Source organism: Trifolium pratense, linkage group LG6, assembly GCF_020283565.1.
Source record: "Trifolium pratense cultivar HEN17-A07 linkage group LG6, ARS_RC_1.1, whole genome shotgun sequence".
Taxonomy (NCBI): Eukaryota; Viridiplantae; Streptophyta; class Magnoliopsida; order Fabales; family Fabaceae; genus Trifolium; species Trifolium pratense.
In genome coordinates this window covers 8061587-8075113 of record NC_060064.1, presented here as the reverse complement: position 1 = coordinate 8075113, position 13527 = coordinate 8061587, and the positions used below count along the sequence as shown (strand labels likewise).

The window sequence follows — 13527 nt, the reverse complement described above, 5'->3', positions numbered from 1 at the left end:
AAGTTAAAAATTGTAACTTCTTTAAAAATACATTCAAATTAAATATTAATTTACTTGTACTTGAATGTATCCATAAATAAATTACTTTACATTTAATTTAACTAACTAAAAGTTAATAGAAGCTATAATAATTTAAAAAAACTTGATTAAACGATTGAACATAGTGTTAAATATGTTTTTAGTCCCTACATTTTGTCATATAATCAAGAACAGTCCTTACATTTTTTTATGGTTAAAAACAATCTACACTTTTTTCAGTTATCAAAATTGGTTCCTAATGTTAATTTTTTTTAACAGAATGCAGATGTGGTGCAACTTGCTGATAACTGATGACACGTGTCTTTTTCCATAAGAGTTATTGTGCACTCTTTTAACATCAAATCTTTTCTTTGTATTTGCATTTCGTTGTAAACAATTAGATCAGAAAATGCAAATACAAATAAAAGATGATTTGGTGTGAAAATGTGCACAATATGCATTATGTTAAAAAAAATTAACGGCAAAAATCAATTTTGATAATGGAAAAAAGTGTAGGATTTTTTTTAACCATATAAAAAATCTAAGAACTATTTTTGACTATAGAGCAAAATGCAGCGACTAAAAATATATTTATCTCTATAACATAATGAAACAGATCAATTGAATGAATGCATTTTGCTAGTAACGAACCCGTACAATCCACCGACGGACTGAACCAATTGGAGAGTCGCAGGTATAGACATATATTATCTTGAATTTTATGATAACAATGCTTTTCAATTATGAATATAATTCGTAAAAAATATTGTCTCGAAATAGATAACAATAGTACTTTTCAATTTTATGATAATCACCCGTTCAACATCTTTTTCCTTTGCTTTCTATCTAAACAATAATTTTCACGTAGATTAGCTTATACAATTTTTATATATTATTATAAATTTGTCAAAATAGTTTATGATAAAATAACTTATAAAATTACAATTTTTACTATTATAAAATAACATAAAACCTAATTTATATTGTATAAGCTCTAAAAAAAGTTGGGCCAAACGAGACCTAAGTCTTTTAATTTTTCTTTCTTTTGTTGTGATATCGTCGTCTGAGTGCGATGTTGTGTTGTTTGTCGTCATTGGTAAGACGTTTGATTTCTCGTCTTATTGCGGTGTTCGTGTACTTCATATTGAAAGATCAACTTCAATCAATCGCCAATTCAATCAATGATTTGAGCATCATCCTTGCAGATCCGGAAGCATGAATATTCCGGTGACTTTAAACTTATCAAATTATTTGTAGGCACTTTTCCGTTATATGTTATTAACTAGGATGTTGTGAGTTTGTTCGCAGATTCATCATTTTTGTTTTTAACGATGTTCAATTATTGAAATGAATAAATATGTTGTTTTTTTAGTCAATTTTTGTTTGGTGTGTAAATTAGAAAGAAAGAAAAAAGACATATAATAATTGTTATGTGACGCCTGCGACTTACGAGGGCGGATAGTATTGCCGGTGTGTAAAGTTTATATAGACAATGAACGACTCCTGATAGCTTCCAATCTAAAAAAGAGAACATAAATAAACTAAATCCACATCTAAACGAGAGGGATCTTAATACTCTGCAGGTATGAGACTGCATGGTTGAATGAAAACTTATAAATTATAATAATTGATTCGGACTAACTACACCAACAAGATGCAATTTCTTTTTGGTACAATATTCCAAAAGAACTCCAGAGTTAATTGTGCTTGACTTGGAACACTATTTAGACGAGGATTTGGATCCTCTCCAATTTTCTCTTCTTTTGCTTGATCCAATGATTGATTCTCTCTCTTTAATGTTTTCTCTCCTTTTATCAACCCTTAAATTAAGCAAAAAGGAGAGAAAACATGAGGAAAAATTGGAGAGGATCTAAATCCTTTAAATGGATGATATTCTAAAAAGTTACTGAATCTAATTTCAATAGTTATAGGAATAACTCATTTCCACCCCTTGCGCTGAGAATTAATTAAAATGGGGCTAAAATAGCTGGAAAAAGTTACTGGGAATAAATTTTGTTCTTGGAACAATGTTTGCATGAATGTGTACAAAATATGGGAATAAATATTTCATATCATAGATTCTCAGGAATTTAGTTGGTAGCAGTGAAACAAACTCCCCTAAAGGTTTTCTCAACAAAGAAGAAGTTGGCTCACCTACATGGAAAACCATTGTCAAGGCTCTTTTTTGAATGTGTTCAAAGATGGTTTCATATTTTATGGTAAAAATATCATTGTTGACTTAAATCTTTTGTTGCCTCCAAAAGTTACTACTTTGATTTAGAGATTGCAATCAAATTTTGTTGCTTTAGTTCATTGACTTTCATCTATGAATCCGGATTATGACTGTGATGATCACTGGAATTGAATATGGAAGCAACCTCTTGCATTAAGTGTTCAATTTTTTATGGGTAAATGTCTATTTACCCCCGCAAAATCAGGGATTTTTCGTTTATCCTCCTGTGTGGATTCTGTTTACCCCCTGCAATGTCAAGATTTTGTATGTACACGTGAAACCCAATTAAGTACTCAAAAATTAAGGAAAATTAGAAAAAATAATAAAATAAAGAAAAAAGGGACAGAACTAAGAAGGTTCGATAGGGTGCCACGCAAGTTAGAGATCCCACCTTAGCTGTTTTGTTCTGTTTCCAACAGCATCACTTAATATCGCATACTTCTTCTTCTTCTTCACTCTCATTCACATGCTTCCTTCTCCTTCAACTTTTTTTCATCCCCATTTTCTTTTTCAGATCTAAACACTTTTAAGTAACAAACCAAAAAAAAGCTCTTCATTTTCATAACAATTTGAAGAACTATAAATAACATGAACATGAAGTAGTAACATCTTGTTCAGTTCTCACAATGATGGGTTTCAACCCATCATCCAAAATGGGTAGTCCCAAAAACTTGCATGAATCATCACAGAAAAAAAGAGTTCCAACAAGAGTCTGGTTAAGCTTCCAAATATCAATGGCTGTCCTCGTGGGTGGAAACCATACATCATCAAGGTTTTGTACTCGCTAAATTCTTCTCTTTTTCTTCTCTTTGGCTTTTCAACAATCTCTCAAACAATCTCTCTAAAATTCCTCAAAGTTCTCGTCTTTTTGACAAAATAAACAAACCCTTTTGTTCTTAGAGATCCAAACTTGGAAATTTCATGGACACAAAGATCCTGAATTTCCAGATCCTTAATGGGTCAATCAAACGGCGCGTGTTCTTTCGTTCAATTCTACTTGCAGCTACCATTTCCATGGTTGCTCTTCTTCGTCTTCGCGCCTTATCGGATTTCAATTTTGGAAATTTAGTTCCAATTGCAACCAATTTCAATTGTTTTGCAGATTCAGATAACAACGTCACTTTGAACCAACCCAGTTCCAATTTCTTTCAGAATCGCTTCTGGGGTGTTATGAATTGTGAAAAAGACGTTAACTTGACAGTGAATGTTGTCACTGAATTAATGGGTATGCAGTTTTTGAACAGTGAAGCTAATACCCTTTGTGTTGGTGAAGGTTCTTCAATGGCTGTTAAAGCAATGAAACAGTTGGGTTTTTCAACTGTTAGTGGTGTTTACACCAACCGTTTTTTCTCCCTCAAGATGAAGAGGTTCATTTATGAACTAGATTATCAAGATTGTTCATTTGACTTTGTTTTATCTAGGGATCTTGATAAGGTTTCTGTACCTGCGTTGCTTGTACTTGAGGTTGAGCGTGTTCTTAAACCTAATGGAATTGGTGCACTTCTTGTTGGTGCTAAAAGTTCACATCACAATGATTTGATTAGATCAGCTACACCAGTTTCATCATTGTTGAGATCTTCTAGTGTTGTTCATGTTGATTCTATTGATGGTGAACTTAATCTTGTTGTTTTCAAGAAAAGATCTCAAAATGCAACAACTTTTTTCAATCACAATCAGATTAGTTTACCTGCTGATTGTCCTAGCTTGACATTAACCAAGCCTCTCATAGATCTAATGGAACCTCTTGTGAGCGAAAAACCGATGCTCGTGTCACCGGTTTCCTATTTGCCTAAGTTTGTTGATGTTTCTGCTAGGAAGAGGTTGGTTTATATTGATATTGGTGTAGGAGAGCTTTTGAATGCAAATGTTAGCGATTGGTTCCTACCATCATATCCAATTGATCAGAAAGATTTCAATGTGTATTTTGTTCACTACAACACTTCGATAATGTTGTCTTATGTGAAGAGGCCCGGTATCACGTTTGTTTATCACCCTGGATTAGCCGGTAAAGTCACCGCCGAAGTTGATGATATCGGAGATAAAGACGAAGATCTAGATCATTATGGTGGGGAAGAAGAGTTTGATTTCCTTGCTTGGTTCAAAGAAACTGTGCAATATGCTGATTTTGTTGTCTTGAAGATGAATGCAGGAGAAGTTGAACTCAAGTTCTTATCTGATGTATTTGACAGTGGAGCTATATGCTTTGTTGATGAATTGTTTCTAAGATGTCCTGAGAAAAGTGATGATGATAAAACTAATGCCTTGACAAGCAAGGAAAATTGCATGGATGTTTACAAAAGTCTCAGAAGCAATGGTGTCTATGTGCATCAATTGTGGGGAGATGAAATTGCTTACAAGACCAAACCTTAGGTGTTTAGCCTTTGGTGATTATGGTGTGAAAATAAATTATGTTGTTTGAATTTCTTTGTGTTTGATCATGTATTTGGACTATAGTCCAATGATCTTGTGTGTTGTTGTATGTTAAGGTTATGTAGGATGCTATGGACATCTTAGTGCTTTATGGTTGGGTGCTTAATATTAAATAAACAACCATTGTTGTTGTGGTTTGCTAGTAAAATATGTGTGGATTATTTGTGATGGTTGCTCTTTTTGTTACTTTAGTTTTGCTTTTTTGATTGGTGATTGTTTTGATTTGTGACATTAAGAAATTGGTTTGATCATTACAGACAAATAGAAAGCCATAAAATATTGGTACAAAATGAATGAACCAATATTTTATTGGATCAATAATCATTGTCATACTTGATTCACCTAATTGTTGCCATGCCATTAAAATTAACAAAAGTATTAGTAATTCCTTAATTGATTGTATTTTCTTGAGCAGAAAATTCTTATATGTTCATCCATCATCACCATTATTGATTTTTAGAATATGAATAATCTTCATGTTCATTAATTAATCATTATGTGGTTGTTATGTGTTCTATACCTCGCTCAATGTTCAACTTATTTTCTATGAAAAATCTTTATGTTCATAAACGGTGTGTTAAAAAGCAAAACTTATAGTCCAGTAACTCCTAAACTCAAATTTTTTGGTACATATACTTAAAAGAAAAACACAAACAGAAAGAAACACATAAAGATAAACTAAGCTCTCGGGTAAGGCACTCTCAGAACTTCAGACAAAAGAAGATCATGCATATCCGATGGCGGAGACTCTCATATAGAAAGTTTTCGCTTCATCTACCGAGCCTAACTCGGTTAGAAAGTCGGTACAAAAGTTTCGTTCTCTCAAGGAATGCCTTAAGGAGAGTTCCCACTCCAACTTCAAAAGGTTCCGACTTGCTTATGAGGTCCAACACCATTTTTGAATCAGAGTAGCAAAATAGACGATTGTAACCAGCCTCCCTAGCAATCTTGATGCCATGATACCGAGCCATAAGCAAAACAAACGTATTATTGGTGATACCCAAATAGTCCTTGAAACCACTAATCTATTCACCATAATGAACCACCAAAACCGGCCCGTCCTGGACCACCAAGGTAGCTACCGTCAACATTTAGTACAACACAGTCAATTTCACATGGATGCCAGGAAATCCAACAACGAGGATTATCGACGAGACCCCAAACAGGAAAGCAAGAAACAGTGAGCCTAGCAAGTTCACTGACTTCAATGACCACTTTACAAGAATGAATTGAGTCATTACCAACACATACGATATTTCTTACTCTCCAATTTCACCAAAGGCCAGCCATAAAATATGTGCATTTAACCTAATCGAGTTACTACGAAGCCACAACTCCGGATCAATACAACTAAAGAAAGAAGAATTCTAAAATCTCAAAGATTTCAAAATCCTAAATTCAATTGACAATGTCAATGTTGTCACTTTTATCTGAATTTAATATTGAAATTTTATAGTTGAGTAAATTTTAATAGCGTTTGCTATTTTATATACCAAAACAAAAAAAAATCGAATCATCCCATTTTCAAATATTAAAATGGAATCGAAAAGTTTGGTTGTAGAAAAAGGAAAGACTACCTGCTAAGAAGGCACGACACGTGTTATAAAAAAAGGCAAACACATTCAATGATTGCTTAGTTAAATTAGTGAAAGTGACAATGTGTATTCCAAAAATAAGAAAATTAGTGAATATTTGGACTGATGAGTTTAGTCAAATAATGACAATGAACTATTATGATTTTGGTAAAAAATTCAATAAAATTACGTAGTTAACATGATTTCAATAAAAGTTAATGGACTCTAATTAAAAAAACTAAATTTATAGCAAAGTGGACATCTATTCAATTCATTTTTTGACATCACGGGTTTTAGTTAGAAGTCCTAATCAACATCACATAACTTTTAAATCTGTCGTTTTATGACATGCTCTAATGTATGTAAATATTAATATTATGTAACAAAAAATAATATTAATATTAATGTTAATTAATAATAATTTAGATTCTCCTACATTTTGACATGAAACTTTGCCCCTATATTTGACATGAAAATTGATTTTTATAATGACCCTATTTTCTGATTTTTACTAAATATATACTACCTGGATTTAACAATCATTGCCATACTTGGATCCATCAAATTGTTGCCATGCCACCATAAAATTGATGCTACTAAATGCCACTATAATCTTCTCTTTTTTTTGGTACATGCCACCATAATATTAATTGAGATACTAAATGGAATCAAAAAGTTAGGTTTTACTGGAAAAAACAACATGCTAAGTGCAAACAAAGGCATGACACATGTTATAGAAAGCAATCTAAGCCCATCTCAGTCATACCTAATCAACATTCAACATCATAGAGTTTTTAAATCTGTCGTTGTAGTATGGGAAATACATTGTCCTACATGCAACTAATAGTAATCAGTGTTTTGGAAGTTGAAACTGACATGTCAAAACTACATACTTGTGTCTAATAATTTTTTTCTTTTTTTTTATAGGGTGCAAAACTAAAACTTAACGGCACAACGTGTACATATGTATAATTACTTTTACAGTGAACCACCTTAATAAGTGGTGTATTATGGATTAATGTTTAGAATTATACATTTAAAAACATCCACCTTAAGAAATGGTCCATCAATTTCCCTCATTCACATTTTTGTTGCTCTTTCGTTCACCATTTCCATTTTCGTCGAAAATAAATTTCCTGTTGTAACTGTCTTAATTTCAATAAATAGTTAGAATTATTTTAGTATTTGTATAATTTAAACCGTCCAATAAAATTAATGACCGTGATCGATTACATTGTGTAATTGCGTGTTTTTCTATTACATCAAATCTAGATCCATTGTCGTCCTAGTGTCTCCTTTTTCTATCTCCATATTTGATGTCTCTCCTTGCCCCACTACTCCATTATTGTGCAACTTTGCTCCTACCTCCCTCTAAGCATATAGGGTCAGAACAAAAATCAAATTTTCATTATGAAACCAAGTTATATGCTTTTCCACTACGACCATATCCTTCCCACGTGTAATACACGAAGCAAATAATAAAACTTTTAGTAAGACCACTTCACTATAATGTTTTGTTCTTGATCATATTATCAATTGTTTTTATTTTTAAAAAGTATCATTTCTAAATCAATCAACGAACTCATGGTAACATTTTATTACATATCTTATGATTCTTCACATTAACACTTATGTTTCATCAATTTATAATACCTTCATTAGCTACGGTGTTTATAATTAATTAATTAATCATCTTTGATATCTTTCTCTTTCTGGGAAAAACTATTATTAAGAAAAGTGATTTCAAGAGAAAATTGTAGCAATCTAGAAGCAAAGACAGACCAGTTCATTGGGTGGCATTGGCAGATACTACAATTTCATGTGCAATAAGCTTGTTGCTGATATTAAACCAAGTGTCATATATAAATTTCATTTTCCTTCTTTTTTAACTGATTGGAAAAACCAGAAAGTGAGGGATAAAAGCAGGGAGAAGTATTAAAATATTATTACAGTTACACTTGTGCTGTACAGGAAGTTTGTGAAATTAACAATGTATCTTTCTTTACTCTTCAGTCCCTACCTTTATCTCCAAAAGCCTCTCAACTGGTTGTCTGCAAATCGGGCATCTATTCGTCTGGAACCTCAAAACCTTTGCACATCCGCTACACATGCACTGCAACAAAAAAAAAAAAAAATTAATTCAACACTTGAGGGACCAAAACGTTCAATTTTTCAAAAAGAGACTATTTTCATTAACTTGATAAAATAGGAGATCGAAAATGCAATTAAGTATTGAAATAAGATATTTGCCAAGATTCACCATAATATTGATATTGATGACTACCATCAGAATCACTCAATACACTAATCAAAGAGAAATTTCATCCAAAAAGGGATGATGTATGTATATACCATATGGAGTGGACATTATGCTCATAATATTGATATTGCCAACTACCATCAGTATCATTCAATTAACTAATCAAAGAAAATATTCAATCAAAAAAGGGATGCTTAATATACCATATGTCGGCAGGGATGAACGATTGTGTCACGAGGCTCCGACAAACATATCACACATTCCTTTCCTTGTTCATTGTCATCCACGCCACCTTCCACTGAATTTCCAATACCATATATCTCCTGCAGCTCATACCTCATCCCATTTACAGACAAAATCTGCTTAATAACTTTTACCCGAAATTGTCCTTTCTCCTTCTCAAACACCGCTTGAGTTATTTGAGAGTTTGTCTTGCCAGATGTCACAGTCTCATTTGATCCATCATGATTATTAGATGATGCATCTGCCTTCACCGCTAGAGGGTAGACATCCTTGTCACCCACCTTTAATAAATCTGACTCCTCAAACATTGAAAAGTTAATACCAGTTCCAGCTTGCTGTCTAAACTTCTGTCCGAGACCTTGCTGGAATTGTACAGTTACAGGTGCACGATGGTTTTCCTTGGTCGGGGTGAGGATGCAGCCTTCATCTTCTTTTGCAAAGAAATATATGGCGATGCTGTCAAAACGATACAGGGGAATAAAACTTTCAGAACAACTAAATGAAGAATTAAAGTAAAAATCTCCATATCCATAATCATCATTATGATACGAAGACAATAACACAGACATGGCAATTAGCATTCAGAGAATCAGAAGCACCAACATATCAAACATGTGATGTGACTAAACTGACATGCATTACGCTTCTTCCAGCTTACATAAAACTCTTATATATAGGAACACTAGCTATACACTCTTCAACATATTTCATGTGATTGGTCCATTTCTTACAAACTCAACCCCCTTGTCTCATAAAATTATAACCTTTTAAAAAAAGTATTGGCTTTTAAAAATTAAACCAATGACATATAGTGTTACAGAATGTGTCAAAGAGTGTTGTTAACATTACTCTTAGAGAGTAGTTTACGGACACTTCCACAATTTACCGTGTGCACGTTACATATTCAACATTCTAACTTGGTAATAATAAAAGCTACAATAACAAAATTTAAATATTCTGTAAGCAACCAATAAACACTATACTAAGATGGGTTCAAAGGTAATGCAAGGCAGCCAAACCAGACTAGACTAGAATACACAAACATTGCATCACAATTCAAAATTGAGGGACAAAATGATAGACCACAAGGTTCAGGCTTATTGAACAGTGAAAAATGGTGGGAATGATTCCTCTTGTTGGAGCTAGATTCAACTCTGTTGATCTAGGTTACAAGTTTCAACATATCAGAATTGGGCTCTCATTCACCTCATTGGCATGTTGAGTTCATTGCAAACTTTCAATAATTGGTTTGCTTATAAATTTTGGTTTGCATACCCTGTTGTAAAGTTTGTATATTGTATATCAACTAATAATTTTTCTCTCCTTAGTTTTACTTAAAAATGTCATATTTTCATCAGTAATGTATCTTAAGATTCCTAATAAGATTCGATTCACGATTTGGAAAATAGGTCTTCTAATTCATGGTTTGAATATCAATTTGATAACCATAAGACTCAATACAACATTATTATTCTCCTTTGCATATGGGTTCATGTTGGGACTTCAGATGCATTTGTGGAGTCAAGTGCTACAACTGTGTGTGAGGTTAATCTTTTGTGCCCTACTGAGCCTTATCATTCCATTATTAAATGTTGGGTATTTTGAAGCACTCATTATCTTGTAGACTTATTCGACCAGGGTAGTGAAACTCGAGAGTCTACATGAATTCATAGTCCGCACACATAGAATCAATATAAAAGAGTGATTTTATATAGTAAGAACCTTTTTTAACGAAATGCATGAACCGGTCAAAATTATAGGCAAACTAAGAAGAGGTATTCCCATATTTGACAGAAAACATATAGTATTCATATATAATTCAGCCAACAGAACCTGTGGATGACTTTCATGATGTTACTTCTGGTAACGTCAAGCATGCTGCTATACATAATTACATTAAAAGGATCTATAAATGGTATATATACATAATATAATAGCATTAATATAATTATAATTCAACATTACAACTCCATAAAAAAGTAAAGTAGCAAACCAACAATAAAAATTTCAAATGTTAACAGTTTTCCATATTAGAGCATTTTAAATTGGAAAATATCCTTTTACAACGAAGGAGGATATCAGCATACGGAAAAAACTAATCGAGATCTAACAAACGAAAAATCCTCACCATGTTAGGCAATCAAGAGACAGATAAACGAAAGGAAACAAAACAAAGTCGAACCTTTTCGACCCAGCTAGTGCAATCTCACAAGTCCCCCCCCAGTCAAAAGACAACAACTAGACCCTTCTATTTTGAACGAGTCCATATAAGTTAAACCGAGTTTACTAAAAACGATTCTAATAGTGATTCAACCAAATTTCCTTAGAAACCAGAAACTCGAACAAGTTTATGACTCTACAAGCGAGTTTGACAAACTATGCATTCAACCAACCATCCCCAAACATGCGATTCTATGCAAACATAGGAGTCTATGTGAGTCCACAAAGTTTACATTGAAATGAATTGGAAGTGAGTTAACTTGATTTTGATACCTGAAGCTGTAAACTCTGACTATTATATGAGTTGACATGATAGTTTGACAACCATGTCTTGAAATATAAAAGTCGCTGTTTTTTTGCTACTACCTAGCCATACTTATTGTAATCGGGATAAATGAAAGTAGAACCATGATCTTCCAACGATTCTATTTGCTGAACTACCAAATCAGAGTTTCAATTTGAAAGACAGAAGATATTGTTGGAAAATCCTCCTTAATTGTGGCCACCCTGCTGCCTGTTATTGGGCCACTTCATCTGCCTTTATTGTAGCTGTAGTGGTACAGCGCCATGTGCGGACATGACATTTAGTTCCACATCGCCTAGAGACATGACATTTGTAGTGCTTATATAGGTACTCCCTCTGTCCCAAAATATAAAGGAAAATTGGTCAAAGAAAGATTTATTCGGACCAAATACATTTGACGTAAAGAAAGATGTATTTGGACCAAATACGTCAAATGTATTTGGTCCAAATACATGTTTCTTTGACCAATTTTCCTTTATATTTTGGGACGGAGGGAGTATAATATTTAGTTGATGTTTGCTACTGCATCTAGTAGCTCGCTCACCGTGCATTAAAATAAAGCTATAACGTGTAGTTTGATTTTCGCCGTGCGTCAAATGCCGATGCAACGTAGTTCCAAATACTCGCTTAGACAGTCATCGACTTACAAACTCATTTTGTAGGACTGAGTGGGCCTTGACCCTAAATTTTAATAAGGGTAGAAACGGAAGTTAATTCAAAATCAAAGATTAAGCTGGTATGGTTGTAAATCACCCGCCAGCCAATACTGCCAATAGCATAAAACCCTCACAAAGACCGCCAAACTATTGTGGAGGTAACCACTTTCTCCTTTAACATGTCTCCCCATCCATTCTTAAACAAAACCTACAATTGAAGACAAATAACAATAACTCGAACTCCTATTTTGACGGAAGCGAACAGGTTACTCTGTCCTTTTCGGTCCCGCTCCCGCCATTTTAATCATCACCACTTTCTCATCCTCATATCATGTCCACTGATGTTCTAGTATTCTACCATACCAATTTAACCTATAGATTTCTTATGAAAACAACATAGTTTTCAAGCCAATATCCATACAAAAAGAACCACATCTCTCAAACTATTAGCTAAACACAACAATATACAAAAACCCAGAACATTAAAATAACACATTGATCATTGAAAACTAACCTTCCAGAAACGGTAGCATCAAAGGTAAACGAAACAAGAAAAAAACCAGGGTTATCTTGATCAGGTGAAACAGCAAGAGTCTCTTTCTTAATATTAACATCATTCCTTATAGTAACAGCTTTCTGATGCTCAACAAACGGTGCAGGTTGATTCATAACCGGTCCACAAGGATAATACCTGGAAACCCAATCAGGGTCCATATGTTGATGAGGATGATGATGACGATGTTGATGATGAGGATGATGCATAGGTACCGGTGGTGGATAATAACCAGGGTAATTATACTGAGGATAATGCATAGGTGGATTCGGGTACGGTGAAGAACCAGGGTAAACAAATGGATGATTTGTTGAGATTTCGGGTTGTGGTGTTACAGGTGGTGGTGGTGGCCGATTTCTTCTTGAACTGCTGTGTCGACGACGGTTGTTACCGCCGTTGCTTGAGCTGTTTCCCATGATGATGATGATGATGATGATGAAATTGAAAACCCTAATTTAGAATTGATTTTGGTTGCATATGTGGTGAATTGAAAGGAATAAAATTGATTGATTTGTTTGTTGAAGGTGAAAGTGAAATTATTAATTAATTAATAGAAAGGAATGAATAAAATAGAAAGAGGAAGAAAGGAATATAGAAATAGGGTTTTGAAGATGATTATGATGATGGTGGTTGCGTATATCTCCACTGAGGAGAAACGCCATTGATGAACACTTTTTTTTTTACTTATTTGATTAAATTAAATATTTATTGATGAGTGTTTTACAGTTATGAATTTCCAACCAGGCACTACTTTAGGCGCCACTTTTATTATAGGAGAATGTTAACTTGTGCCCTTAAGGGCACATGTTAAGAAGATAAATGTGGAAAAAATTTATTGAACTTGTAGTGTATCCAATTCTCTAAACATTAAATGTTTTCTATCATTAAATGCTCTATTTCTATTTTTAGGTAGCTTAACATGTGCCCTAAGGGCACAAGTTAACGTAACCCTTTATTATATTATAGTATAGTATTGGAGGAGATATGTTATTTTGGTTGGACTTCATCTATTTTTTTAATTTTTTTTTAATTAATC

General features: G+C 33.4%; 2 protein-coding genes across 2 annotated transcripts; one reads left to right on the top strand and one right to left on the bottom strand.

The window, feature by feature from the left end:
- Positions 1-2607: 2607 nt before the first annotated feature.
- Positions 2608-4849, top strand: LOC123892926. The gene has a single exon (XM_045942810.1). It carries the CDS (start codon positions 3173-3175, stop codon positions 4619-4621), a length of 1449 nt encoding a protein of 482 aa, XP_045798766.1. The 5' UTR covers positions 2608-3172; the 3' UTR covers positions 4622-4849.
- A 3329-nt stretch (positions 4850-8178) lies between these two features.
- On the bottom strand, positions 8179-13228 carry LOC123892925 (probable E3 ubiquitin-protein ligase LOG2). The gene is made up of 3 exons (XM_045942809.1): positions 12453-13228; positions 8719-9214; positions 8179-8368 (listed from the first exon to the last, which is right to left on the bottom strand). Exons 1-3 carry the CDS (start codon positions 12905-12907, stop codon positions 8258-8260), a joined length of 1062 nt encoding a protein of 353 aa, XP_045798765.1. The 5' UTR covers positions 12908-13228; the 3' UTR covers positions 8179-8257.
- Positions 13229-13527: the final 299 nt, after the last annotated feature.

Excerpts from the sequence above, each read along its gene's own strand:
- LOC123892926 (XM_045942810.1), top strand. The coding sequence starts at position 3,173 with ATGGACACAAAGATCCTGAATTTCCAGATCCTTAATGGGTCAATCAAA.
- LOC123892925 (XM_045942809.1), bottom strand. The coding sequence starts at position 12,907 with ATGGGAAACAGCTCAAGCAACGGCGGTAACAACCGTCGTCGACACAGC. Across the intron at positions 9,215-12,452 it reads GATGCTACCGTTTCTGGAAG|CATCGCCATATATTTCTTTG; the intron begins GTTAGTTTTCAA and ends TCGTTTTGACAG. Across the intron at positions 8,369-8,718 it reads TTCATCCCTGCCGACATATG|TGCATGTGTAGCGGATGTGC; the intron begins GTATATTAAGCA and ends TTTTTGTTGCAG.